This window comes from Aspergillus sydowii (assembly GCF_001890705.1).
Source record: "Aspergillus sydowii CBS 593.65 unplaced genomic scaffold ASPSYscaffold_15, whole genome shotgun sequence".
Classification (NCBI taxonomy): domain Eukaryota; kingdom Fungi; phylum Ascomycota; class Eurotiomycetes; order Eurotiales; family Aspergillaceae; genus Aspergillus; species Aspergillus sydowii.
Window position 1 is genome coordinate 117,488 of NW_024467873.1, and position 26,879 is coordinate 144,366.

Below are 26,879 nucleotides of genomic sequence, written 5' to 3' on the forward strand. Positions count from 1 at the left end.
CATGTGCAGTTGACGACATCAACTCTCGGCGGCGTTTTTGGTCTGAGGTTCTGGTTCTGGTTCCGGCGACCTGCGAACCTCGCTCGATCTGCCACCAACTTCATCCACCGAAGTGCTGACAACACCCTTGCTGTCGATGAAATTCGAGATGCGGTTCCTCGGCAGCCACGCGTCCTCCGGCATGATGAAGTACGAAAGAAGAGCAAAGATGGTCACGCCAGCCATGATGATAGGAGCGTAGTTGAGGGTCTCGCCTGTTACCGGGAATGCATACGGTGAGAAGAGCACCGCAACAACCCATCCGTTCCAAAAGACACCAATCACCTGGAATGGTTTGGACCACTTTCCAAGACTCCACGCGGGCTTGGGGAATCGTTTCGGGGTGAGGAAGAGACGCGCGAGGCAGATGAGGCCGTATGCTGCGGCAGAGGGGACACCGGCTGCTGAAACGAGCGAGGTGAAAGCAACGTCCGAGGGAAGGATGGTGCAGGTGATTAATGACGCGACGGCCCAGACGACGATGACGGCATTGCGAGGTTGGCCGTTGTGGACAACAGATACCCAGGAGGAGAAGGGGAGAACGCCGTCACGGGCTACGGCGAAGACGAGGCGAGACGCGGCTACAATGGCCACCGCCGTGTTCTGTTATGGCTAGTTAGTGATGACTTGACTGGTTGGATTGAGAGATACATACAAGCCAGAGGGCGGATATGCAGATGATGTTCATGAAAATGTGCCCGCCCTTTCCGAGTACAACGGCGTAGAGAGGCACGAAAGGCTGGGGCGAGCCGAAGTCGAAGAGCTTGTCGGGAGTGGGCTAGTCTTGTTAATTACTGTTTCTCCATACGGCGAGGCAGACTTACTGCGCAGAAAAGGAATAGGATAATGGTTGCGAACCCGCCAATTCCACTTGCGACTGTGCTCCAGAAGATACCCCGCGCGGCTGTCACAGATGCGTGCTTGGTTTCTTCTGCGACGTGACCAGAGGCGTCAAATCCAATCAGAATACCGGCCGTGGCAAGATAGGAGAGACACCAGTTCCATCCTGGGGGAGCGCCGGTGCCGTTGTACGTAGACATGAAGGCTTCCTCGGCAGTTCTGAATCCCCAGGTATTGGCTGTGCCAATTGGAAGCCAGATGACATTAAGGAAGAAGTCGAGCATAACAACCGCCGAGGAGAACCAGAAGACATATTTGAAATATCTCGCTGTTGACATTAGCTTGAGCCAGTGGCTTGACGGATAACACTTACGCGGCATGAAGTTGAGCAGAGCTGCCAGGGCAAGGAGAACTTCGGTGACGATCCATTGCACAGCACGGAACTTGACGTCCGACACATCCTTGGGAAAGTCGACTTTAAATACGGTCAATTCCTGCAGCAAGGTAAGTACGTACGCATGGATTCTGACGGGAATCACCTACGGATAGCAGATAGTTTGTCGCTGACTGGGTGTTACTGGCACAGAACGTTGTCCACGCAGTGGTCGACCACCATGCGACGATAAATCCAAGGAGTCGTCCGAACCTGGGTCCACCTGCTTCCGCAGCCCAGAGGTAAATCGATCCGGCGGAAGGCGAAGCAGAACAGACTTCTGCAATGACTGCCGCAGTGATAAATGTGAAGACGACGGTAACGAGGTAGCTCGTCCTACTTCTGTTAGACTTGTCGCTGCAGTATACAGAATCGGCGCGTACCAATAAGCCAAGTTTCCGCCAGCGGCAATGCCGGTACTAAAGGTGACACGTACACCACCAATGAAGTATAGCGCAGCTGCGATGGAGTTAGAAATCAAACCATGATCATGTTCTACTGCACATACCGAATGTCGTCGCAAAGTTTTCGAAAAATGAGTATGTCCGATGTAGGACCTGTGCTTATAAGTCCCGCCCGCTCTGTCGGTCCGATGTGAACTTACCGGCTTATAGCCCATTGTTCTCTAGAGAAATGTTAGATTCGCCGGAGGTAGCTGGTGCGTAAACTTACCAAAAGAGCTGCATCCTCCTGCGATTCTGTTTGGCTCCTCGCATCTTCACCAGCGGGATCCTGCTCGATGAGCTGATCATGGTGAGTCCTTGACGACATGGTTACAGATCGAACGCGCGATCAGCGATACTACGCGAAAGCACAATCTGCGCCAAAGAGAGGGTAAAACGAAGGGGTGAAAACTTCTTCGCGTTTTTCGAAGTTGATGATAGAAGCTGTCGCAACCCCACCCGGTCACGAGCGAAAAAAGTAAAAGTTAATTAGCTGACAAGAGCTAAATCATGCCGCAGGTTTCAGCTTTGAGGCCAGACTTGAATAAGCCAGTGAGCCGCGAGGATACGAAGATCGTAATTGACGAGGCTTTTGACGTTGATGCTGAGATGGGTCGGAGATGACTGTTCCGCAGAATTTGGCTGCACGCAATACCAGGAACGTTGTCGCATCCACTTCTTGTGCCTGCGCAGCGCGAATGGATGGACCGCGCTTCCGTGGGTCGGGGCCGAGAGCTTAGGATGGCCACTAAGACTGGGCCAATGCCCAGAGGACAATAACTCGACCGAGAAAGCTTTGGGTATTCTGAAGGAACGATTATCACCGTGCGATCATGGTATCAGATTATTATGACAGGATCTCGACATCGCGTTGACTATCACCAGTGAAGGGTCAGCCTGCCAGCGGAAGCAAGGTTCAAGAATCAAGGACGACCCACCGTGAAAACTTTGCGTCGGGGCCATTGGCGGGCCGGAGAATGGAGAACGGTGTGGGCCAATGATTAAAGGTTGTTTTGTGGGCTCTGATCACGTTAATTCTCTTGGAGTTGGAAGTCGAGATCCGGCGTGGGATTTGTCTTGATTCCTGTCTTGAGTCTTGACGCTCGAGCAGAGCGACGGGGTCACGTGAATATACAGACACCTGAGGCTGTAAGGCGGAGGTGTCGACTGTCGATGACTCGATGTGGACCTCGGAGATCCGAACCGCAGCTTCAGCAGCTTTCATTTTAGTGGGGCAGTACTACTGACGGTGTCACATGGAATCAGTGCGCTGAAACTGGAACAGCAGAGGCCTTCTGGAAGCCAGCTGGGCTTGATAACAGTGACACTGCAGCACATAACGTACAGAGTGGCACAATGCGGAGAAACGCGGTATCACCTGATCGGCCGTGGGGTAAATCCAGTCTTCATAACTGTACAACTACAGTAATCTGCCTGAGAAGCTGATGGACGTGAAGTCATCTCCTGTCATGCTTTGCCGAGTTCTTCGGCTCTCCAGAATCCAAGTGGAGACGAGGCGATCCCCAGATCCAGCGCGTGCTCTCTGCTAAGTATATTCACTGTCACGGCATAAGTCTACAGCCCATGTCTAAGCGCCAGTCTTGGTCGCACTGTGAGCGGCACCGTTTCATCGATTAGGCCCCTGTTGCCCGATGGTGCCGGCTATTGTCCGTCCCAGGCCAGGACTCGTGGAAGAATGCGCCTTTGTTCGCCCTTGCGGTTGTGCCGGCGATCTCCCCGCAACTCCGTCCCCTCTCCTTCTCCTTCGGTCCTTCCTCCTCCCTCAGAGTCACAGCCTGCCGCTAGTCCTCCACTCTCTTCCGAGCTCGAATGAGCTCCTTTAATACCTTCTGGGCACTCCTTCCCCTCTTTTACTCCTCCTCTGCTCGTTAGATGAGCTGTCAACACCCGTCACCTTCCTCTCCTCAGTTCCTCTGGAATGAGCCCTGTCGCCCGTTGTCGGTGACTCAGTGCGCATTCTCTGCCTGAGCCTTGCATGCAACATGAGTGCATCTTTCCCCCTGCGGTCGGCGCTGGGACCGTGTCGAGCGGTCCTCGGTACCTTCTCAGGCAGGTCCTCCATCTCACTCAAGCAGTCGTGTGAGTCAACCATCCTCAGTGGGTTTACAAGCTACTAACACTACTCAACACGAAGTTCTCCGACTTCACTCCACCCGACCCTCGTACCAGCACCATGAGTCAGTCTGGCAATACCATTCACAGAGGCCTCGAGCGTATGCGACCAGTGCCTCTACGCCTTCTACAGTTCCCGCCATCCCGTACGCCTCCTTGACGATCGGAGTGCCTCGTGAGATTTTCCCAAACGAACGCCGGGTTGCGCTTACACCTCAGAATGTTGCCTTGCTGCTTAAGAAGGGCGTCTCGCGTGTGTTGGTGGAACGCGGAGCCGGTGAAGGCGCCCAGCTGCACGACAAAGCATATGAACAAGCCGGCGCTACTTTGGTCGACCAAGCTACTGTATGGTCCCAGAGTAACATTGTCTTGAAAGTCCGTGGCCCCCAGCAGGATGGTACCTTCAACGAGATCGGGGCCTTGAACAAAGGCAGTACAATCATTTCGTTTCTCTACCCAGCCCAGAACAAGGAGCTCGTGGATAAAATTGCCTCGCGCGGTGCGACTAGCTTCGCAATGGACATGGTTCCGCGTATCTCACGCGCCCAAGTTTTCGACGCTCTCAGGTAAGGTATCCATTTGTTCACCGCAGTTTAGTCTAACGTGATGTAGTTCGATGGCCAATATTGCTGGTTACAAGGCTGTTCTGGAAGCCTCGAACCACTTCGGTCGTTTCTTAACCGGTCAGTCCACTGCGGCTGGAAAGATCCCCCCCGCCAAGGTTCTAGTGATCGGCGCTGGTGTCGCCGGTTTGAGTGCCATAGGATCCGCCCGCCGCATGGGCGCAATTGTACGTGGTTTTGATACTAGGCCTGAGGTTCGAGAACAGGTTCAGTCGCTTGGTGCGGAATTCATCGAAGTGGATATCCAGGAAGATGGCGCTGGCCAAGGTGGTTACGCGAAAGTAATGTCACCAGAATTCATCGAAGCAGAGATGAAACTCTTCATGGAACAAGCCCGCGAGGTGGACATCATTATCACTACTGCTTTGATTCCAGGAAAGCCGGCTCCGAAGCTGGTCACCAAAGAGGTAAGGTTTGTTGTTGTCATCGAAGGACATCGATCTGATCGTACTGAGTAGATGGTCGCGGCTATGAAACCCGGGTCTGTCATTGTTGATCTAGCAGCTGAGGCTGGCGGAAACTGCGAGGCAACTGTTCCTGGAAAATTGACTACTTACAACGATGTTACCGTTATTGGTAAGTTCTCAACCTACATAGTAGGATTGTGTTTTAAACATGACTTCAGGTTACACCGATTTCCCGTCTCGCCTACCAGCCCAATCGTCCTCGTTGTACTCCAACAACATCACCAAGTACCTCCTTTCTATGGCTCCCCAGGAAAAGTCCTTTGGCGTTGATTTGACGGACGAGGTGGTTCGAGGATCAATTGTGACTCATAATGGTGAAATCCTACCTCCCGTGATTCGAGCTGCACCCCCGCCCTCTCCGAAAAAAGAAGCAGCAGCAACCCCGTCGGCGGCAAAGGCAGAGCTGGCTTTGACACCATGGCAAAAGGCCACTCGTGAGGTCACGGCTACCACCGCTGGAATGGGAACTGCTCTCGCACTGGGCAAAGCAACTGGGCCGATCTTTATGAGCAACATGCTGACAGCTGGTCTGGCCGGGCTTGTTGGTTATCGTGCTGTTTGGGGTGTTGCGCCTGCTCTTCACTCCCCCTTGATGAGTGTCACCAATGCGATTTCGGGTATGGTTGGTGTTGGTGGATTCTTCATCATGGGCGGCGGCTACCTTCCCTCGACCATTCCGGAATTGCTAGGATCCGTGTCTGTTCTTCTCGCATTCATGAATGTTTCTGGCGGTTTCGTTATCACAAAGCGCATGCTCGATATGTTCAAGCGTCCTACCGATCCACCTGAGTACCCCTGGTTGTATGCTATCCCGGCTGCTATCTTCGGCGGTGGCTTTGTGGCTGCTGCAGGGACTGGTATGGCTGGACTCGTTCAGGCCGGATACCTAGTCAGCAGTATCCTATGTATCAGCTCTATTTCTGGCCTTGCTTCGCAGCAGACCGCGCGACGTGGAAATATTTTCGGTATTCTCGGTGTAGCTGCCGGTATTCTAGCATCGCTAGCAGCTGTCGGCTTTTCTCCTGAAGTATTGACTCAGTTCGCCGGTGTTGCCAGTGCAGGTGCTGTTGTTGGTAAGTATTCTATCGTGTTTGCATCTATTCCGCTAACAATCACTAGGCGCATTGATTGGACGTCGTATTACTCCAACTGGACTCCCACAGACTGTTGCCGCTTTACATTCCGTTGTTGGCCTCGCAGCAGTACTCACAAGCGCTGGGAGTGTTATGGCCGACATAAACGATATTTCGACTCTCCATCTAGTTACAGCATATCTCGGAGTTCTTATCGGTATTTCACCCAAATTCCGCTGCCTTTATTTATCGTGTATCCTAACTCGCTTAGGCGGTGTCACTTTCACTGGCTCCATTGTGGCCTTCCTCAAACTCGCCGGCCGCATGTCCTCCAGGCCGACAATCCTCCCTGGCCGCCATTTAGTGAACTCAACCTTGCTAGGAGGCAATATAGCTACCATGGGCGCATTTGTAACCATGGCGCCCGCTAATCCTGTTATTGCTGCTACATGCCTGGGGGCCAATACTGCGCTCAGTTTCCTAAAAGGCTACACCACAACTGCCGCAATTGGTGGCGCAGATATGCGTACGTACAACGGTGCCTCTGTATTGAAGTTTGCTAACAGCTGCAGCGGTTGTTATTACGGTGCTTAACGCGTATTCTGGCTTCGCATTGGTTGCAGAAGGGTTTATGCTCAACAATCCGCTCCTCACGAGCGTGGGTTCCTTAATCGGAGTCAGCGGTTCGATCCTGTCGTACATAATGGTATGCCTCATCAAGCTTACAGCTGGACTGTGCTGATTATATAGTGCGTCGCAATGAACCGGTCTTTGCCGAACGTGCTGTTTGGTGGATTATCGAACTCTCAGCAATCCCAGAAGAAGATCGAGGGCGAGGTTACGCAAATCAATGTTGAAGAAACGGTAGACTCTCTAGCCAACGCGGAGAGTGTCATCATCGTAAGTATATCCATTTCGTCTTGGCCGTATACTTATGCTTACAACTGTAGATTGTTGGCTACGGCATGGCCGTAGCAAAGGCGCAGTACGCCCTAGCCGAGATCACGCACATGCTGCGTGCCAAGGGCGTCAAAGTCCGCTTCGCCATTCATCCCGTTGCCGGGCGTATGCCAGGGCAGTGTAACGTCCTGCTTGCAGAAGCATCCGTGCCTTACGACAGTTAGTACTCGATTCACCTTCATTTGACTCAGTTACTGACTATCACAGTTGTACTGGAAATGGATGAAATCAACGACGACTTTGCGGACACGGACGTGACCCTCGTGATCGGCGCCAACGACACAGTTAATCCTATCGCCCTGGAACCCGACTCCGCCATCTCAGGCATGCCCGTGCTGCAGGCGTGGAAGAGTAAGGAGGTTATCGTGATGAAGCGTGGCATGTCCAGCGGATACGGTACGCAACAAATATTCTCTATGATCGAGCAATGCTAACTAGGCCCCCCAGCTGATGTCCCCAACCCGATGTTCTACAAACCCAACACCAAGATGCTATTTGGAGACGCCAAGACCTCGTGCGATGGTAAGCTAATTACTAACTTCCCCTTAGATTATACAAGTCGATCAATTCTAACCTTTGCCGCAGCTATCAAAGCCAGCGTCGAGGCCCGTAAGTAGGGAACGGTAGGGAACCGGTTGCATATGCACATCTGGGCAATTCTGCGATTCTCCTTCTTTTTTAACCCCCTGTTTATTTCCAGCCGTGTCCATAGACAGACCAGACCTCTGCACTTCATTGCATCGCTGATCAATGGGATAAACCGTTTTTTTAAGTTGATCGACGCGCGCTTCAATTTAACTGCACACGTAACGTAAAGCTAAAGGGCCACCCTTCAATATGAGCGATTTACGATTTTGGCCGTCTTATCTCGGCTATCAGCCTATCATCTGAAGGAGGCGTTCACCATCGGAATAAACTCCCGGTGCTTATTGTATCACAGAGACAACTGTTAGCAACAGATCTGACACGTCAACTTGCACGAGTTGGAGAGCTAAAATCGTATCGTGGTCTGCAATAGTCTCGGACTGTTAGGATAGATTCACACTTACGGGAACTTTACTTTGGTGGATTCTACTCTGCATCCGAACACTGTACGCAATTTATATATTTCTGAACAGGACAAAATATTTATCAGAGACAACTGGGTATCCGTATCTGTATTTATCCAGAAGGAAGAATAGGTTCCAACTGCGGGCATAATAACCGAGTTTGCATCGTATTGTAACACAGCAAGTCTAAACAGAAGCAGGTCTAATCGGTTCCAACGAAAGTTCTGTCCGTCGAATCGCATCTGTATCTTATCCTACCCAAACGCCTGTTTCCCGCGCCGCTGGGAAATTCAAATCGAGGGGAAGTATATATATAGAGCCGTTATTGTTTCGTGCATATTAGGTAGATGGGTTGAGTGTAAGCCTGTTGGGTGGGTAGGCTCGTTGTGGTAGGGAGGGTCGTCCAGCGTTTTGGTAGCTGGGCTTGGAGTCGTGCTGATGGATGTTTCCACCGGAGGCCTTTTTGAGGACCCATATATTCTTATTTGTATGTGGCATGTTTCAGGATGACGAGACGCAGAGGTTTAAGTTTAAGGAAGGAGGATCGATGAGCGGACATCGTCCATGGTATCGACCCAGCCTTCCGGGAATGCGCGTTGTTTGAACCAGGCCTTTTCTAGCTCTTCGAGGCCCTTTTCCACGTTCTAAAATGTGGTTAGCACCGCTCAGTGAGGATGTAGTCAAGAGATATTGTACCTTAAATCCGTATCTTTGCATATCGATCATGGTCTCACGAACAAATTTGTGCTCGAGTTCATCCCGGCTTTCCCGGCCCGCAATAAAAAGAGGCCAGCAGACGGCTAGGCGCCCGACATCTTTTGCCAACTTACTGATGAGGTTAAGGATCCTAGTACTGAGAGCGGCCAGGACCTCTCTTTGCGGTTGAATATCGGGTCGTGCGACTGCAGCTACCTTGTGAAGGAAGACATGTGTGGCCTTTTCGTAGGCTTCAATGCAGCCTGCATACTCGAGAACGTCTTGATGCGGATACTGCGATAAGCTCTCGTCATCCAGTTCTCCGAGTTGCTGTATGCATTGCGGGGCATCGAGACGCCACTGGACTAGTCGTTGCAATAGCCCACGGTAGACGAGGTCTTGTTGCTCAGGGGCCACCCATCCACACTGTTTCGCCTTTCCGAATGAGCTGATGGCCACCTGTATTTCCATCATGACGGACCAGCATTGGCGCAGATCGTGCAGTAGGGCACTGTCGGTGCTCTCTTCTGACATGCTGGGTATCCCTAGATTGTATTCCCATCCACCGCCAAGTGTTCTCCAGTAACTTCCTTCAACGACGGTTCCTTCACTTGTAGCGCACGCACCGGCGACATCCAGGTAGGAGAGGAGGGAAACGAGGAATCGCCGGAGAGGGTGGTTCATTTCTGCGACGCGCTGGGCTTCATGGGCAGGGTCGGTGTTCGGCGAAAACATAAATTTGTAAATCTCACGGGCGCCTTTGAGATGGATCGCCCAGTTATGATGTTGCGAGTCCATCATCTGGTCGAGTTAGTCGTTGCAGCTGAACAGTCAAAGGAGAGAGAGAGAGAGAGAGAGAGAGACAAACCTCAAAGAGAGCTAATAATAAACAGGTGGCGAAATCTGGAAGCCGTAATCGCTGATTGACTTCGTACCTCGTTCTAAATGTCTTGACGACCTCACCGTACTTGCCCATGGCATGCTGAAAGTGGACATTCCGCTCCTGACCCGTGGAGGTATTGGCAAGGTGCAACGCTCCCAGAGCTTCCATTGCACTCGCCATTGACAAAGACGAATGGGAGACATCGGGAAAAGTTCGTCGAAAGGGGTTTACGTTGGTCGGTGTATCGTAGATAAGCAGTAGCGTAGCAACTTCGTTAACGAAATGGGTATAATAGCGTCCCTGCAAGCTGTCCAGTGACGCAACCGGCAGTTTTTCATGTTCAAAACGAAATTGGACCGGCATTGGTCCCGAATTCCCGGTTGTCGGGAGCAGCACCAAGTCGACATCATCGTGTTCCTTCTTCACCTTGGTATTATCTTCGTCCGAGGGAGGGGATTCAGAGCCGACGGAGAAGACGGGATTCTCGAAGCGAAAGACCAGCGGTTTCGAGTCGGTAACTGTTGTCGGCGAGACGACGACCCCGTCGACGGAATCATTTGTAGGCTCCTCCTTCTTCACTCGTTTCTGCGACTTGCCGCGTTTCTTGGGCGGGGGAGGTTGCTCGGTCGGCGGCGGCGGCGGCCCATAGACCTTGAACGTCATGCGACCCTGGCTCCCATCGCATTCCAGACCCAGCCGCGTGCAATTCCGACAGGTGGGAGAAGCTTCGTCGCAGCGGACATGGCGGCGGCGACAGGTCGAGCAGCCCGTGAAGCCGCGGTGATGCCATCGTCGGACACGCTTCTTCTTATCCTTATCGGGCAGCGAGGAGTCGACGGGCGGAGGGTCGGGGTTCTGGGCCGGCTCAAAGACCATCGTACGGGCCTCCATGGAGAGCGAGAGCGAGGCCGGCGGGAGAGCTGGAGGAGAGAGACATGAAGAGAGCGAGAGTCGCGAGGGTCAGGTCGCGGAGTGAGTGGTGGACGTGGTGGACGTGGTACGGTGGTAGACAGTGGGGAGGACGGGCCAAAAGCGGAAGATCAGGTCGAGGGCATTATATTATGATTAAGAAATAGGAACGTGGTCAACGGTAAATGACAATTAGGCAAAAGACGTAAGATCAGATAAATGTGGGAAGAAGCGAGACCTGAGAGGTGAGGGTGAGATGCCGTCAGTGAGGGTTGAGGGGTGGGGAGAGAAAGAAACTCAGACTGGTGGACCTTCTCGAACTCTCTTCCTCTCTCACAGACTCTCACCCTCACCCAGTCGCGCTTCCGCCAACAACATCCCAGCGGAAAATCCAGCCGCAGCGAATCGCAGATCCACCGGCCAAGAGCTGCGGATCTTCGTCTCCTCCTGCTGGTTGACTCCGTTGGGGGCCGTTTTCTGGACCTGCTGCGGCCACTCTCTGCCTCCGCCACGACTCGCCCGCTCCACTGTGAAGCCATCGCCGTTGATCTCGCCTCTTCCTTTGGTCCGTGGCTTTCTGGTTCCGCCATTGAGCGCCCACGATGATCTTCTTCACGATGTTCTCCGAGAGCGACAGGTATTACCCTGCTCTCCAAATTCGACCAGCCAGCACGAGCGACCAGAGACTATTGGGAAACCAGCCAAGAGTCAAATAATTGGGAACTGATGGGCTCGGACTATCACTTGATAGAGTCGATGAACCCGGAATATCAGCAACAGAACCAGCAGATCTGCGTTTGAACCACGGTCTGTGGCTGTCGATCATCCCCGTCAGAGTATCAACGAATAAAGGTGTCTCCTGTGCTGCGTGATTCTACGGAGGACATCGGGGCCAAGATAACGACCGACCCGTCGCGTATGCAAATAGTAGGGTACTGTTTGGGATATGGTGCACCTGCATTGTACTAACTGGTAGTAAAAAACCCCTATGCCCCTGAGAGGAAAGTGCGGATCTATGCGGATCGACTCGGTCCATCGCGCCTTCCCACAAGTCTATCGCCACCAGTTCCCTGCTAAAGGAAAGCGCGATGGGCCCTGCTGCAGGTTCAGCTGGCCACGCTCTTAGCTGCAGCTGGTGCCAGTCCAAGAGGTGCGTGGTGCCCGTCTGCCCGACCCGGTGGCAGGCGGACAGTTGCCACTTTCTTCCTCGACCGGCCCTGGGCCTGAGGCCAAACCGCCAAAGTGACTTGAACATACAGGGTAATAGGAACGGGTTGATTTATAGTTAAGGAGTACGAAGCGAGTGTGTTACTAGAGACCAGATATCTCTATCATCTAAACCACCGAACCAGCTGTCGTCGAATCCACAGAATGAGTAGTCGAAGCAGCAGTCCCCATCGGACTCTTGAATGAAGACAGTGGAAACCGATCAACCCCCGAGAAAGAATTCCTCATAACTCTCTGCACATGCCCACTACGATGGGAATGAGCAGCCCCGCTGCTTTGACCCCGCCCCGTATACGAAGGGATGAGATTGCGCAATGAGCTGCGCCATTTCGATACGAGGGGACTCCGCAAGGCGCCCTGGATGACTTTCGGGACGGAGGGGAGACATCCGGCGATCATGCCCCCGGCCATCTCGGGAATCGTCCACAGTCCTACCATGTTTACATAGTAGGAGGTGTTGTTGGGGGTTTTGCTCATGATTACAGCGTAGGCGAGTTTCACGACGCCAGAGACACAGGCCCTAGATGGGGTTAGACCTTCGCAATACAAACGGAGGGGGATACTCACATCAAGCCAAACGAGAAAGCCGCCGAGATGGCAACTCTCTTCCCAACTGAAACGCGCAAGCTCCATATACGACCTTGGGGAAGGATAAACATCAAGATATCAGATATGGCATTGAGGGCCGATGAAGTAACGACGAGGACGAACCGATCGATGCATGAACCGTCCGTGATGAAAACATCCCAGGCCTTTGCGATGGGCCTGCAGCTGAAGATGGTAATAAAGGTGCCAATGAAGTAGTATATGAAGTTGACCCAAATCAGACAGTGGCAGCTCCAGAAGAAGTAGTCCCGCTGTTCCATCCCGAAGACTTCGATGAGTTGCAGGAGGATAGAGAGTTTAATAAAGAAGGAGCAGATTCCGAATAGCACCAGGCCGACTTGGTAGTACTGTCAAAGTTAACATGCGACAAGACTGCTATATTTAAATTGCCTACCTTGAGCACCGAGATGAAATCCTTCAGGCGGAGATTCCACTGGTCGATCCCAGAGGATGCATTGCCAGATAGTATCACCAATGCAGAGTATCCCATACAAAGAGCCTATCAAATTAGCAATGGCAGCATGCAGGGTCTCGACGACTAACCCATGCAAAGACCATGGTATCTAGTCCGTCAGCCTTGGCTCAGCAGCGGAGAAGGAAGTACATACAATCAGACATTCGAAACTGCCGGACGACAAACGCCTTTGCATATACCCGGATGAAAACGCATGCACTAGCCACCGTCCAAAGGGTTATGAAGAGAGCACGCCACTGCAAATACATATTAGGGGGGTCATCGAGATTAGAGACCTGCCCTGGGGGAGGAGGGCCGGCGGGGCCTTCAAGCAGCGCTTGACGCTGCTCGGGAGTCAATTCAGGTGCACTCATTAGGGCTGGGCTGTGGTTCAGGGGAATCCAGGCTTTGGGCCAACAGCGGGGGATGAACCAAATATGTACTTGTTTCTCAATTGGAATACATAGATCTGTCAGCGATATAAAAGCACCAACTAAATTCTTTGTCTGAGTTGTCATTACTATACCCTGATACTGACACCAGCTTTATTGGATATACCGACCAGGTGGAAAAGGCTTCACTGTAACCCAGACAAGGCTGTATTCCGCATAGAACACAGCCCCGCAACCCCTCGAGTCAAAATGCAGCAATATGCATGTTTCAGAAAACCTGTCCAGAGGCTGCAAGCATCATCAACCATCGCTTGCTCGCAGCCACCAAATATGATTCGACAGTAATTGGACCCCATGATATGGCCGCGTCTTTGTTCCGATCCCTGTCAAACCTGAAGATAACTGGTAAGGCTATTGATCCAAGGCTCTCTATTAATATCCGACAGCATCTAGCCTTGTAGGGTCGATCATGACTTTCCGGCCCGGCCCCATTGCGATCTGATGAACCCTCACTCCTCTGTACTGCATGCTCTACGCAACAACAGCCTTGCAACGAGGAAACTATGCGAAAGCAGTGCAAGTTTGCCCGCTTCAAACATTTTACCAAATATAAACCATAGAGCTGAAATGCAGAGTCTCCAAAATAGACCATCGCACAGCCTACCCACCGAGTCTGCAAATAAAGAACGAAGTAGTCCTCGGCGATTCGGGGTCCTCCATGGCCTGGATGGCTCGAGCCTTGTCGTTGTCCGGGCTGACAGTCGGGGTCGAATTATGAGGGTGGTGGGTGGCTGCGTGAAAGAGACGAAACACTCTAAGAACCTTCACCCCTGCTTAGTTGTCTGCCTCTGGAAACTGTTAAAGTAAGACCCTGCTTTGGTACTAGCTGGATTCGTTATTTGCATATCCGTATCCGGGCTTGATTCTTCGTTATCATATGACCACTGTAGTCTGCCTTTCATATCCAACGCCAGGCTTATACTGACAACTATTCCGGCAAAACATTAAGACCAGTAACACGTTCCTCGAAAATAATCGGCCAGTCCTGGGGGGTGGTTGACCAGTTCGTCCGACGAAGTTGACGTGAGCTTCAATGTGATTCTGATTCTAACGGTATTCGTAGTTTCGTCTATCCCTTCCAATCAACAATTCTCTCTCTAACAGCAGTATAATATTAGCTAGTGTATACCTGATAATAAAATAAATTATTTCGAGAATCTTCGAGAGCGTTGTGTAAGATTCGTTGCAGTATCATTATGACTCAGATATGCACAGGTATCAGTGCTGGCCTGAACCCCAAATATATAACACTTCCATACTAAAACAAGTAGCCAATTTAACAACCGATTTCATTTAAGTTACTAATTTTTGTTTCTTGAATTTTTTATTCAAAACCCTTCATCTACAATGGCAAACTTCAACACCGTCCCGAATACCTCCCCCAGCAAGCCAGAGCCATTCACCCTCCACGTCTCAGACACAGACCTCACCGAATTCCACCAACTGCTAAAACTCTCCAAAATCGGTCCATCAACATGGTGGAACCAACAAACCGACGGCCGCTTCGGAGTCTCACGCGAGTGGCTCTCGCAAGCAAAAGAAGCCTGGCTGAACACATTCGACTGGCGCGCACACGAAGCACAGATAAACAGCGTCCCTAATTTCAAAATCACCATCCACGACGACGAGGCAGGCGATGTCCGTATTCACTTCGCCGCACTGTTCTCGAAACGAGATGACGCTGTCCCTGTTCTTTTCCTACATGGGTATCCGGGTTCCTTCATGGAGTTTCTTCCCATGATGCGCTTGCTGGCTGAGAAGTATACGCCGGAGACGTTGCCGTATCATGTTATTGTACCTTCGTTGCCGGATTATGGACTATCTGGCGGAGGCAGCGAGAATATCGAGATGACGCTCGATCGAGCAGCACGGATCATGAACCAGCTGATGGTTGACCTGGGATTCGATGGGTATATCGCACAGGGAGGAGACTTGGGTAGTATGCTTGCACGGATGATGAGCGAAGAATACAAGGAATGCAAAGCGCTGCACAGTATGTATCCCAAACACCCAAAGCCAGGACTACCAGCTAACGGTGTGTAGTAAACATGCTCGTGCTCAACACGGACGAAACGCCCCCAGCACCGGAAACCCACGATATAAAGCCCCAAGAAGCAGAACATCTCGAGCGAACAGAACGCTGGCGTGAGACGGGCTTCGCGTACGCTCTTGAACATGGTACTCGTCCTTCGACAATCGGTCTCGTCGTGTCTTCTAACCCGCTCGCTCTACTAGCCTGGTACGTGCCATTCATTCTCTCTCATGTCTTATACTGTTTGATCTAACTAACAGTGCTAGGATCGGCGAGAAACACCTCGAATGGACGGACCCGCGCCGTCCATTACCCCTCGACACAATCCTAGCAATGACCAGTTTGTACTGGTTCACATCGACATTTCCGCGCGGGCTATACCACGCAGCGCTGGTGAAGAACTTCCTCGCCGGGCGACGGCACCCGATAACGAAGGAGAAGCCGCTCGGGTATTCGCAATACCAGTATGACATGGCAATGCTGCCGGAGTCTTGGGCGAGAGAGATATATCCGAACTTGGTGCTGTTTAGGAGGCATACTCAGGGTGGGCATTTTGCTGCGTTGGAGATGCCGGGGGCGTTTCTTGACGATGTTGAGGCGTTTATTGGCCGGGTACGCAATGGTTTGAAGTAAAGTTGCATGGGAATTAACTAGGAAAGGAATGAATTGCACAATAACAACATCAGACATTTGCAGAAACTGAAGATACTCAACATCCCTCTGCGGCCACCCCAGGCAGGGGCTAAAACATCCACAAGCCCTGGGCCTTTCCCATCCTTTCCTCCCCAAATACTCCTCCCAAACGCCACCACCATATCCAGTGGATTTTACGTAGAAAGGCCTTTTCGGTTTCGCTGGCGCGGAAGGTGATTTTGGTGACGCCGAGGAGAACGATGTCGAGCTGGGGGCAGGTGGTGAAGGAGTCCTGCACTATATCAATAATAGGAATTCAATTAAATGGGAAGAGATCATGGAACTACATGAATGTTAGCCATCACAGCATCAGGGGTCTCACCGGCCTCAAGAAGCCGACGGGGGCGATGTCGAGTTGTTCAGTGATTCTGGTGGTGTTAGTATGGGACAGTATCAGGGGGTAGAAAGGTACGAGTTGAGGACCACGCCAACGTGGATTACCTCAAGGGTTGCGGCATAGACGAAATCACGGTCGAAATTGTCGATCAACGTTTCAATAGGAACCCTTACCTGTTCCCGTGCAAGCGAGAAGATGACATTTACCCCGTCTGGGGGAATGTGTGCGGAGAGATTCTGGCCAGGATCGATCGATCTCACTGACGTACTGTCGGTGGGCTGCCACCGTGTAGGGAACGCAGGAGTTGGAGGACTTCTGCGTTCCCTACACGGTGGCAGTCTCGTCGAGGAGAAAACGCGATTGGAACGCTGTGCGAGATGAAATTGTGAGTATTTTGATGGAGGCTCAGGTGCACACTGTCGGCGTAATCATCCAACGAGCCGTGCAATTGCGGAGGGCGAATATGTACTTGGCCCGGACATGACGACGTGGAAAACGAACAATCGATACATTCGGTCATTCAATGCGGACAAGGAGTATATGCAGGAATACCTTGACGAAGGAAGATACAGACTGGGCACAGTGTTTGCGGCATCCGGGTTCAGAGAGGTCTCATCCACCGTAAGCCCAAATCCAACATTGCTTCGCACTGTGAGAGACTGGGCTCTCATCAGGCCATTGCCGGGGCGCTCGTTGGGAAAGAACAATGTAAGTCTCAGTCGCCGATTTCGAATTGGCCGGTTGGCTAACAGACGCAGTTCGCGGAGCTCTCCAAGCTTAGACATGTCCAGAAAATGGAATTTCTTCGACGCGGGAGAAACCTGGACAGCGCCTGGATCCTGCACAAGATGGGGCGCCGGACTGGCGAAACGATAGGCAGATACAATGGACTGGCAGAAGCAATGACTTCAAGAAGGTACGTGGACGGCAAGTTGGTGGTGAAGGCAACCTTGGAGCACACTGTTATCTCCAACGACAGGAAGCACATATTCGAGCTCAGCGGCGACTCCGGTGCCTTCGTCTATACCACCACTGGCCAAGTGGTCGGAATGTGCTTTGGTGGGCCGGAACATGCGAAGTTTGGTTATTTCACACATATCCACGACATTCTCGACGACATTGAGAAGGTCACCGGTGCCAAGGACATCCGGCTGAAGCTGTGAATCGAGACCTGGTACGCGGCCGATGGTTTCTTTATTCGTTTTTAGCTCGTATCTTCATGGCACCGAGGCTGTTATTCTGCGGCAGCCGGGATGCCAATTGCCAACAGACTTGTTAATCCTCTGCAATGATTTGTTTCTACTCTTTAGTCTACTTTGATTCTCAATAAAGCTATACATTGGGTTTTCTCCGTAGCTTGTCTTTGTGGCAAACAGTAGGGGCCTTTTATGGTCTCGTCCCCAGTATCCCAGTACATCTCAGCTTTGCGGACCTGCGTGACTTGGCAGAGCACAAATATCATGCAGTTAATTGTCGAGCTCGTTAGATAATAAATGAGATAGTCGCCGCAGCTGTCTCCATGCTGCGGACTGCGTGATGGACGACAAAGGCGCGAAGGGCTCGTTCGGTTGGGCGATACTCGGCGTCAAAAGTTGACTTTGGTTTCTATTGACACGACATTGTGATTTGTTGGATAGTTGCAGCCCAGCACTAACATATGCAGAGAGAATTTAAAAATAGAAGCGCCAGAGGGGCTCATGGAAAAGGACAGTTGATGTCGGCGCTTAACGAAGGGGGTTGATATACTTAAGCGCCTGCTTCCCACCCCGTCACCAGCTTCATCTTGGACATTTCACTTTCTCATACAATTTGACGATATTCCTTCAACATTAGTATCAGCCTGATAAGGACTCTAAAATGTCTGCACCCGATGCGTTGAGCGTGAACGACTATACCGTCGGAATCATATGCCTACACGAGAAACAACTGCGAGCACTACGCTTCCTGCTAGATTCCGTTCATTCACAACTACCAGTGTCAAATCGTGACACCAATGACTACATTCTAGGCAAAATGGGCGGACACAACGTGGTCGTAACTTGTCTCCCCTCTACCCAGTATGGCACTAGTGCTGCAGCGGCCCTGGGCACTAAGCTGTATCTCAGCTTCCCCATGGTCCAGTTTGCCTTGGTTGTCGGCATGGCCGGCGGCGTACCGATCGAGGAGGATATTCGCCTTGGGGACGTCGTCGTGGGCGTTCCTTCAGGAGCGCAGCCTGGCATTATCCAGTATGACTTTGGAAAGGACATGGCAGAGGACTGCTTCATCCACACCGGGTCCCTACAGCGGCCACCACGAGTTTTATTGAGCGCAATCAGCGGCCTGAACTCGGAGCCGTATTCTGAGAGGAGTCCTCTCCAGGACTATTTGGATGCGATTGCGCAAAAGGACTCTAGATATGGCTTTCCAGGAAGAGAGCGCGATCACTTGTTTCCTGCCGATTGTGTGCATAACCAGTCTCACAGCACATGTAGTCGCCATCTCGGCGCTCAGATTCAGCGGACGGCAAGGAACTTCGAGTATCCATGCATCCACTACGGCCTGATTGGGTCCGGAGACCGGGTCGTGAACAGTGCGGTGTTCCGAGATCGTGTTGCAAGGAAGCAAAATATCTTGTGCTTCGAGACGGAGGCAGCTGGGATAGTAAACATAATGCCCTCCCTCGTCATTAGGGGGATATGTGACTATGCAGACTCGCACAAAAGTGGAACATGGCAGGCATACGCTGCCGGAACCGCAGCTGCCTACGCGAGGGTTATTCTGGACCGAGTGAGGCCCTACAATATACAGAGGACAGCCTCGAGTGGGCCGTATGGTCAGGCGTGAGTATACCCTTGTCCGTTGAATTGTGGACTACAGGCTAACTTGACAGAAGCCATCACATATCCGACTCCAGGCCAAATGCTGCCACTAGCCATGGGACCATGGGAACTAGTCAACACAGACTGCAGCCTGTACAGCCCCCGAGTTACAAAAGGCACGGCCCAACAGGCCTTCGAAGTGCGAGAGATATACTTCGCAAGGCAGAGTCATACGCACAGAGCAGCTGTCTATGGAACCCCGTACCAGCGGACGCGACTCCTATCATGACAGTCTTCAAAGAATGGGCCGAAGCAAGACGATCAAATGTCCTGATAGTGGAGCCAGAGACCTGGGACTCAGCGCCAAGAGCGGAAGCATTTGCCTTCGAAGCTACCTGTTTCCTCAGGTTCCGCACTCAGCCGACCATGTGGGCTCTCTGGCCTGAATATGAAGAGCCGCTAACAATGCATGATATCATCCACTGCCTGGCAGAGCAGGCTAAACAGGCTGGCATCCAACATAATTTGCATGCGCCAAACGGCGAGACTCTGTGGCAGGATACCCTGTCGCTGATAATCGAGCGCATTGAGAAGTTCTTTTTTGTTGTGCAGGTCAAAGACTGTTCCCTGGCCACTTCGCTATTAAAATCCCTCCAGACAGCATTCAGCCAGCCCAATAGAACCGTCAAGCTTCTTCTGATCAGCTACTGGCCCGAGGCGTCAACTCTAGCTCGGACGCTGCTTCCAGGGGTAAAGACCCAGAGGTTGAATCCTCCGTTGCCTGCACACAAAACGAGAAGATCAAATGAACGGTGGTGGGAGACAATCGAGCCACGTCTATGAATGTCAGCTTTGAGTCACGGCTCTCCAATCCAACCTTTTCTCATTCAGCCCCAGTCCAAAATACTAACCAACGAGATCCACAGGCATAATTGGCTGAGCTGCTGGTGGAGCTGATGCAGCTAAAGAGCACCACTGCCCTAATCCGGTAAAGGGCGTCATTTGGCCCCAAGAAGGAGTATAGGAATAGAATCCGGAGGAAACATATTTGTACATAAATAGGGCCAGAAGTTCTCGTACTACATCTGTTTTTCTTTCTACAATCATTCCTTTTTACCTCAATGGCGCCTGATACTCTCGATCTCAGCGGCAAATTGGCCATTATCACCGGCTCAGGCAAAGAGACCGGCATCGGTGCCTGCATTGCTACCACTCTGGCTCGCAATGGAGCACTCGTGGTAATCAACCATGTTTCTGATACCAGCGCCCCTCGGGCAGCCCGTGTTGCACAAGCCATATGTCAAGAGGGGGGAAAGGCAATTGTCGTCCAAGCAAATCTGTCCACCATTGAGGGGGCAACCAAATTGGTTCAGCAGACTCTTGAACGGTTCCACGTCGAGCATATTGATATTCTTGGTTTGTTATTTACACTTGCTAAGTTGTGATTCAATTCCACTGACAAACTCACTCTATCCAGTAAACAACGCAGCAGGCGGTTCTCCCCACGGAACCCTACAAGCAACACGCGATTCCATCGACGCCGTATTCGCTCCAACTGTCTATGCACCTATTTTCCTACTGCAAGCCGCAATCCCCTATATGCCACGCGGCGGCCGGGTGATCAACATCGGCTCCGAGGCATCAAGACTCGGCATGGCGCCAATTGCCATATACGGCGCCGCAAAAGCCGCGCAGGATGCGTTGACATACTCGATGGCGATGGAAGTGGGTCGCAGCCATGGTATCACTGTCAATACTGTATCGCCTGGGCCAGTGGACACAGAAGCCCTGCCGAAGGAACAGGCCGAGAAGGTGAATGGGTTTCTGGTACCGATGACGAGGGCGGAGGGGAGGGTTGGCACAACGGGTGATATTGCGGATGCAGTTATACTTCTTGTCTCGGAGAAGAGTCGTTGGATTACCGGGCAGGTTATTTCTGTTAGTGGAGGTATCACGGGGGGTTAGAGGTTGTTGTATCTGTGTTCTCGTCCGCGTAGACCATGTCGATGTCAAATATGAGAGACGATATAGCGTCTGCACTTGCAAGATCTTCAATCCGTATCACATCGCGCGCAGCTGCGACTGCGCTTGTTCCATCCTGGATGTTGATGTCCGCCATGCGTAAAGATATCTCCTGCACGTACATCCTTCTCGAAGCACCACTCGGGTCCGATAACACAGCAATGACGAGGCACCAAAGCTGCAGCACAGGGAGCGGCAGAACCGTCTGCTTGTTAACAGAAACTGAAACCAGCGTGGAAAGCTTTTTTTGCAGATAATCCATCTCGGGCGCACTCATCCCATACTTCGTTTTCACCCAGGCAAGAAGTATAAGCATCGCAAGCCGTGCCATCTCGCGAATGGCGTCAAAGCCACCCAGCGTAGAGGAATCCGCGCGCGGCATTGATAACAACTCATGAGTAACCGGGCCTAGGAGCTGGAGTGGACGCATGTCGTCTTCACTTTTCCAGAACCCGGGTTCGCGCGAAGAATGTATGTTAATGAACTCCGCAAGCGCGGCTATTTTACCCAGCACTCCAACAAGACAAGAAATATCCATATCCTCCGGAGCTTGCACATTTCCGATATCATCAAGAATGCCATCTAATCTCATACCGCGTGTCCTCTTTCCCATTGCATACGCCGCCAGACTATCCAGGTGCATTGAAGTTGGAGGCATCCTCGGTGGTAGATCTCGAGCCACCGACCCAACGACATCAAACCAGCAAGCGAATAGCTGCAAATTGGCATCCAAGTCGCCGAGCCCACCTCTCATGCTGGCGATCCTAGCCAGTCCGCGGATATGGTACGCCCAACGGTCCAAAGTCCCGACATACAGCTACCATCAATGTTAGCCATATCAAACAAGACAAGAAAGCAGTACATACATCATGACATATCAACCCCAAAATCGTGGTAAAGACGCCCTCACTAACGCAATCCACCGGATCCGACAGACGAGAAGAGACCTCCCTAACGCACTGACCATAATAACTCAGAGTCTCTGCACAGTGCTCGTAGTGGAACTCATCCCCGTTTCGCAGTCGTGCTTTCTCCAGAAACATTGCTGCATTCGCTTTACACAAGATAAAGGCACTCTGGTCTGTTAGCGCCATTGCGAACCAGACTTTTCGGAATGGTCGGTAATTGTACTCGGCGTCGGCGTGCACTGGGCGGTTAGATTATACACATTAAGACCACCGGGGTGTATGTGGGTTAGGTACATACTGAAATGGATCAACTCGCGAGCCCGTGGATCAGAGTCTATACCCCCAGGCCAGGGACGTGGATACGAGTCCAAACAACGCACGGGAGGCTCTACTGGCTGCCAGGCGAAAGTCACTGCGGGAGGATTCTTCGCTTTACGACGCGTTTTGCCGATGTCGCGCATGGCACGGCGGCGGACGGTGCGGCGGACATTCTGATTCCAGAAGTGAGTTGGATTTGAGGCGTTGATGAAGACGAGATCTGCCTGGTCGTCCATGGGTTTTTGACTGGTTGTTGCTGGTTGTTGCTGGTTGTTGAGTGGAAGGAGAAGAGGAGATGGTGAGGGAGTCGAGGCTTGAGCAGATGGGGCCAAATCCACTTTGGATACACGAGAACTGCTTATCTCAGCCTGAGGCCGCTAAAATAAATATTTATTTACTGTAAGATATCAGGAGGTATATAGATAGGCGTATGATTAAAAATGATCACACTCTATACTCGACTCAAAACATACATTACAGCAAAGCTGTCCGTCAGTGCAAACCCACCAACCCCACAAGATCCCGTCTAATAATACTAGGTTAAGCCGGTTTAATGAGTAGAGTAAGCGTGTCAAGCCTGTTCTAGACATGATAAAGCAGTGGTGCGATGCGCATTGAAATGACGAACCAGTTGGAGTAGGGGATGATACCATGGGCCCTAATATGAGGCGCAGCTAAGCTTCATGGATGGACCATACCTGGATCCGACTTGTATTCCTGCAGAATTGGAGTCAGCGTATGATGCCATCGAGTCTAAGATTATGTTTCCGAGCTGCATAAGAAAGATATCATAAATAGTGCCTACTTCCCTGTGTAGTCTGTCACAGTTCAATAACAATTTACAATGGCAGGCTTTATAGCACGCCTGGAAGAGGCCACGCGATGGTTCCCCGCTGGAATGAGTCGCGAAGAACGGAAACTTGTCCGGAAACTGGACCTGCTTGTTCTCCCTTATGCGTGTCTATCGTTCTTCGTTAAATATCTTGATGTCTCAGCACTGAGTACGATATCCCTTGACGCCTTGGATTCTGCTAACATTTCCAGCAAATGCATACGTATCGGGCATGAAGGAAGACCTCGATCTGGACGGAGACAGGTTGAATTATATCAATGCTGCTTGTAAGTTCTATTTCACCCTGTACGGTATGTCTCAGCTAATCTATACAGATGAGGTCGGATATGTTGTATTCCAAATCCCCAGCAACCTGGTCCTAATCAAATATCCGTATGCACTTCCTGACACAAGCTGGCGTATACTGACAGCGCCAGTGCCCAATACTATCTTCCCTTTGCAGAGGTGTTCTGGGGCTTGTTTACCCTTGGAACGGCATTTGTCAAAACCTACGAGCAACTAGTCGTGATGAGGTTTTTCGTCGGATTAAGCGCGACGTCCTGCTACGTTGGACTCGTCCACGTTGTGAATTCGTACGCCAATCTAAACTCTCTACTACCACAGACCGTTGGTACTGACTCGTAGTAGTTGGTATAGGAAGAAAGAACTAGGCCGCCGCAACGCTCTATTCTGGATTGCAAACCCCCTCGGCCAAATGCTCGCCGGCGTCCTCCAAGCAGCGGCATATACAAACCTCAACAACAACCACGGCCTGCAAGGCTGGCGCTGGCTGTTCATCATCTGCACTGTGATTACTCTCCCAGTTGCATTCCTGTATGTCACCCACACGTCTAGAATTCCATCCACTAATGAATCAGCGGCTTCTTCATATTCCCCGACATGCCAGACCGTACCAAATCCCGCTTCCTCTCCGAAGACGAGAAAGCACTCGCCAGGAAGCGGCTGGCAGAAGAAGGCTTCAAGCCGTCGACAGGACTGAGCAAGTCCCTTTTTAAGCGCGTCCTAGGCTCCTGGCGTACGTACGCCTTCGTCATTCTCCTCGTCGTCTTCTGCCAGCAGACATACTGCGAAGCGACCCCATTCATCCTCTGGCTCAGCTCGCAACCGGAGAAATATTCTGTCTCACTCGTCAACGACATGTCAACAATAACCCACGGCGCAGCAGCAGCAGGTGCACTGATCATGAGCTTCTACTCCGATCTCCGGGGGACAAGAATAGAACCGATCATTCTATCAGGGGTGCTTTGCATATTCGCGAATCTAGTCCTTGCAATCTGGAATATCCCCGACGGACTGAAATTCTTTGCTTATATCTCTGTTGGATGGTCATACGGGACAATCCCGGTTTTGGTGTCGTGGACAGCAGAGGGGTTGGCGAATGATCTCGAGGTAAGAGCCATTGCGCTCGCGAGCTATAATACCATCTCTGAGATATGTGGACTGGTTGTGCCTCTGGTTGCGTGGCCTGTTTCGAAGGCTCCTGGGTTTCGGGGTGGGTTTATTTGGGTATGGCATCCTACTTTTATACTTCTGGTTTGATGCTAAATTTTATGTGCAGGCGACTGTACTTAGTGTTCTCTATCTACTCAATGTCGCCTTTATCCAGGTTAAACTGCGGAGGGATCAGAAGATGGCGCCTCTATTGGAACGGGGTGATGCAAGGGAAGAGTCGGATTCAGACGCCGTGGTTATACAGCAGGAGCCTCCAAAGCTGTAATGACAAGACTAATCTACTCGCCTAGGATATCTTTTGCCATTAACATAGCCACCAAAGCCTGTTTGATGTCTATAATGTACCACTATTCTTCTAAAGTCTACTCTTTCCCCCCAGCTGCCTGACCACATCCCCAAACGCAGCCTCAACATCATGCTCAGACAGCCACTCTGTATCCGCCCGATTCCTCAGTCGCGAGATCAACCTCTCATTTTCCTCCTCAGCGCTCGCCGGCTTAGAGCCCGGGCTGTTATTCAACTGGCCATGCACAATCCGCAGCAGCCTGTCCGTATGCGGCTGTCTCGTTTTAGCATATAAATCCAAGGCCCTTCCAATATCTCCCGTCCCAAGCACAGTCTGTGAACGTGCCCCAAATACATATCGAAATGCAAGACCCAAAGCAAACGCATCATCCAGGGCCAACGATCCACCAGCCGCAAACGCACCCCCGTGGGCATGCGCTGCGTCCCCAACCAGCGTAACCCTAGATCCAAAGACCCATGTCGGGATTGCATCGCCTGCGAAGTTCGGGTACAGGTTTGTATATGGCGTGGCTTCCGTTAGGGCTTTGATTAGGGGATTCCAATTCTGTTTCGTTAGCAAGGGTACGAGGTTCGTGAGGTTCGTGATATTGGGGGGGGGGCGGTTACCTTGTATCTCTCTCGGAGGAATTCGACATCTCCCTTTTGATCCCAGGCGATGCTGCTTTCGACTTCTTCTGAGGACCGGGGGTCGCTGTATGCGCCGACGGTTGTGTATTGGCCCTTTCCTGGACCGTGTCAGTATCTGTCAAGGCAAATTAAATATGGTATCTTACCAAGTCGCGATGCAAAGAAGTTATCCTCTGGTCCCCACTACACATTTGTTAACAATCTCTCCAGAACTTCATCGCTAGAATTTAACAGAGAAACACACCCAGTGCAATGAATCATCCGGTAAATCAGGGATCTTCCCAACCACCAACGACGCATCAAAGGTTGATCTCATGAAAACTTTTCCTGTAAATCGGAGCTTATAGTCTGGTATGAAAGACTGTCGGACTTTCTACACTCATCAGCATTCATCCGCTCATCTCACGGACAACTTGATACAAGTATTAGGTCACGAACCGACTTCAACCCATCAGCTCCAATGAGGATATCCCCATGCGCAGTCGACCCATCTCCAAAGTGCAGTGCAACACCATCTTCATGTGCCTCAGCCCGTAGGAGCTTCTTGCCCAGGTGGATAGACTCCCGAGGAACATGCTCCAGCAGTGCAGCATGCAGATGGCCCCGGTGGAACCGAGTCGTGTGGTGACGGGGATCAGGGACGTTTCTGTGTGTATCTACCGAGACAACCTGGTTTGTCTTCCAGTGTCTTTCACAGAGCAATCAGTCTGTCGGCAGCAGAGGTATTGGACGGGAGCAGGAAGTGCATACCGAAAGATCTGGGGAATCCCACTTGGACCTCTAAAGCCGACTTCATCGCTGAGCGCACTGTATACGCCCAGTTTCTCCAAAGTGCGCATGCCCTAGATAACACAATTTATTAGAGGGATGTGTATATTCCCATGGATGGTACGCGATGGCTCACATTAGGACTAAGCGCAATGCTAGCCCCGATCTCCAACAGCTCTGGTGCCTGTTCGTACAGCTGAATATCAAGATTCGGAATCGCAGCTACGCGCGACAGAGAAATAGCAGTTGCGAGCCCGCCGATTCCTGCTCCAGCTATCAGAACCCGGACGGTGTCGGTGTTGGCGGCCATTGTCGCAGGACAATGATCTGATTTCACAACTACAATTAGAGAACAGGGAACAGAAAAGAGAAGAGGAGAAGAGGGGAAGCTCCTCATCAAGATTAACATGTAGTCTCCTGTCAAGACTAGTTGGAGAAATTAACTAGTTGTCGCTCAAACAACCTAGCACGTCAG

General features: G+C 51.5%; 12 protein-coding genes across 12 annotated transcripts; 7 read left to right on the forward strand and 5 right to left on the reverse strand.

The window, feature by feature from the left end:
* Positions 1–18: 18 nt before the first annotated feature.
* On the reverse strand, positions 19–2,083 carry ASPSYDRAFT_161734 (putative amino acid permease; the record flags this gene model as incomplete). The annotated part of the gene is made up of 9 exons (XM_040843023.1): positions 19–642; positions 695–817; positions 864–1,207; positions 1,253–1,373; positions 1,423–1,648; positions 1,696–1,771; positions 1,821–1,869; positions 1,917–1,937; positions 1,985–2,083. 9 exons carry the CDS (start codon positions 2,081–2,083, stop codon positions 19–21), a joined length of 1,683 nt encoding a protein of 560 aa, XP_040697502.1.
* A 1,675-nt stretch (positions 2,084–3,758) lies between these two features.
* On the forward strand, positions 3,759–7,628 carry ASPSYDRAFT_94199 (putative nicotinamide nucleotide transhydrogenase; the record flags this gene model as incomplete). The annotated part of the gene is made up of 13 exons (XM_040852945.1): positions 3,759–3,855; positions 3,911–4,454; positions 4,501–4,918; positions 4,970–5,087; positions 5,137–6,051; positions 6,098–6,268; positions 6,323–6,577; positions 6,624–6,757; positions 6,802–6,951; positions 7,002–7,170; positions 7,219–7,407; positions 7,459–7,533; positions 7,597–7,628. The coding sequence occupies 13 exons, from the start codon at positions 3,759–3,761 to the stop codon at positions 7,626–7,628; spliced, it is 3,267 nt and encodes a 1,088-aa protein (XP_040697503.1).
* A 493-nt stretch (positions 7,629–8,121) lies between these two features.
* Positions 8,122–10,837, reverse strand: ASPSYDRAFT_50473 (Zn(II)2Cys6 transcription factor). The gene is made up of 3 exons (XM_040848084.1): positions 9,625–10,837; positions 8,757–9,557; positions 8,122–8,704 (listed from the first exon to the last, which is right to left on the reverse strand). The coding sequence occupies exons 1-3, from the start codon at positions 10,528–10,530 to the stop codon at positions 8,591–8,593; spliced, it is 1,821 nt and encodes a 606-aa protein (XP_040697504.1). The 5' UTR covers positions 10,531–10,837; the 3' UTR covers positions 8,122–8,590.
* On the forward strand, positions 10,668–11,579 carry ASPSYDRAFT_500635 (uncharacterized protein). Its single transcript, XM_040847996.1, has one exon. The coding sequence runs from the start codon at positions 10,805–10,807 to the stop codon at positions 11,273–11,275; it is 471 nt and encodes a 156-aa protein (XP_040697505.1). The 5' UTR covers positions 10,668–10,804; the 3' UTR covers positions 11,276–11,579.
* Positions 11,580–11,883: 304 nt separating this feature from the next.
* On the reverse strand, positions 11,884–13,209 carry ASPSYDRAFT_161629 (uncharacterized protein; the record flags this gene model as incomplete). Its single annotated transcript, XM_040843012.1, has 5 exons — positions 11,884–12,295; positions 12,343–12,728; positions 12,776–12,880; positions 12,925–12,944; positions 12,990–13,209. 5 exons carry the CDS (start codon positions 13,207–13,209, stop codon positions 11,884–11,886), a joined length of 1,143 nt encoding a protein of 380 aa, XP_040697506.1.
* A 1,425-nt stretch (positions 13,210–14,634) lies between these two features.
* ASPSYDRAFT_61708 (epoxide hydrolase family protein) lies at positions 14,635–15,952 on the forward strand (the record flags this gene model as incomplete). The annotated part of the gene is made up of 3 exons (XM_040850023.1): positions 14,635–15,280; positions 15,331–15,526; positions 15,586–15,952. The coding sequence occupies 3 exons, from the start codon at positions 14,635–14,637 to the stop codon at positions 15,950–15,952; spliced, it is 1,209 nt and encodes a 402-aa protein (XP_040697507.1).
* A 730-nt stretch (positions 15,953–16,682) lies between these two features.
* ASPSYDRAFT_50480 (uncharacterized protein) lies at positions 16,683–17,746 on the forward strand. The gene is made up of 2 exons (XM_040848085.1): positions 16,683–17,057; positions 17,108–17,746. Exons 1-2 carry the CDS (start codon positions 16,830–16,832, stop codon positions 17,510–17,512), a joined length of 633 nt encoding a protein of 210 aa, XP_040697508.1. The 5' UTR covers positions 16,683–16,829; the 3' UTR covers positions 17,513–17,746.
* Positions 17,747–18,206: 460 nt separating this feature from the next.
* ASPSYDRAFT_161664 (uncharacterized protein) lies at positions 18,207–19,175 on the forward strand (the record flags this gene model as incomplete). The annotated part of the gene is made up of 1 exon (XM_040843014.1): positions 18,207–19,175. One exon carries the CDS (start codon positions 18,207–18,209, stop codon positions 19,173–19,175), a length of 969 nt encoding a protein of 322 aa, XP_040697509.1.
* A 1,096-nt stretch (positions 19,176–20,271) lies between these two features.
* ASPSYDRAFT_161793 (SDR family NAD(P)-dependent oxidoreductase) lies at positions 20,272–21,115 on the forward strand (the record flags this gene model as incomplete). The annotated part of the gene is made up of 2 exons (XM_040843033.1): positions 20,272–20,566; positions 20,628–21,115. 2 exons carry the CDS (start codon positions 20,272–20,274, stop codon positions 21,113–21,115), a joined length of 783 nt encoding a protein of 260 aa, XP_040697510.1.
* ASPSYDRAFT_94206 (uncharacterized protein) lies at positions 21,102–22,634 on the reverse strand (the record flags this gene model as incomplete). Its single annotated transcript, XM_040852946.1, has 3 exons — positions 21,102–21,989; positions 22,039–22,319; positions 22,379–22,634. 3 exons carry the CDS (start codon positions 22,632–22,634, stop codon positions 21,102–21,104), a joined length of 1,425 nt encoding a protein of 474 aa, XP_040697511.1.
* Positions 22,635–23,242: 608 nt separating this feature from the next.
* ASPSYDRAFT_1162910 (uncharacterized protein) lies at positions 23,243–24,968 on the forward strand (the record flags this gene model as incomplete). The annotated part of the gene is made up of 7 exons (XM_040840119.1): positions 23,243–23,399; positions 23,443–23,517; positions 23,566–23,623; positions 23,668–23,823; positions 23,879–24,064; positions 24,109–24,757; positions 24,810–24,968. 7 exons carry the CDS (start codon positions 23,243–23,245, stop codon positions 24,966–24,968), a joined length of 1,440 nt encoding a protein of 479 aa, XP_040697512.1.
* A 90-nt stretch (positions 24,969–25,058) lies between these two features.
* ASPSYDRAFT_35949 (uncharacterized protein) lies at positions 25,059–26,714 on the reverse strand (the record flags this gene model as incomplete). Its single annotated transcript, XM_040845381.1, has 7 exons — positions 25,059–25,553; positions 25,616–25,734; positions 25,783–25,819; positions 25,881–26,009; positions 26,075–26,324; positions 26,387–26,478; positions 26,541–26,714. The coding sequence occupies 7 exons, from the start codon at positions 26,712–26,714 to the stop codon at positions 25,059–25,061; spliced, it is 1,296 nt and encodes a 431-aa protein (XP_040697513.1).
* Between the last annotated feature and the right edge of the window lie 165 nt (positions 26,715–26,879).

Excerpts from the sequence above, each read along its gene's own strand:
- ASPSYDRAFT_50473 (XM_040848084.1), bottom strand. The coding sequence starts at position 10,530 with ATGGAGGCCCGTACGATGGTCTTTGAGCCGGCCCAGAACCCCGACCCT. Across the intron at positions 9,558-9,624 it reads TATTATTAGCTCTCTTTGAG|ATGATGGACTCGCAACATCA; the intron begins GTTTGTCTCTCT and ends TAACTCGACCAG. Across the intron at positions 8,705-8,756 it reads TGCAAAGATACGGATTTAAG|AACGTGGAAAAGGGCCTCGA; the intron begins GTACAATATCTC and ends ACCACATTTTAG.
- ASPSYDRAFT_500635 (XM_040847996.1), top strand. The coding sequence starts at position 10,805 with ATGCCGTCAGTGAGGGTTGAGGGGTGGGGAGAGAAAGAAACTCAGACT.
- ASPSYDRAFT_50480 (XM_040848085.1), top strand. The coding sequence starts at position 16,830 with ATGACGACGTGGAAAACGAACAATCGATACATTCGGTCATTCAATGCG. Across the intron at positions 17,058-17,107 it reads GCTCGTTGGGAAAGAACAAT|TTCGCGGAGCTCTCCAAGCT; the intron begins GTAAGTCTCAGT and ends TAACAGACGCAG.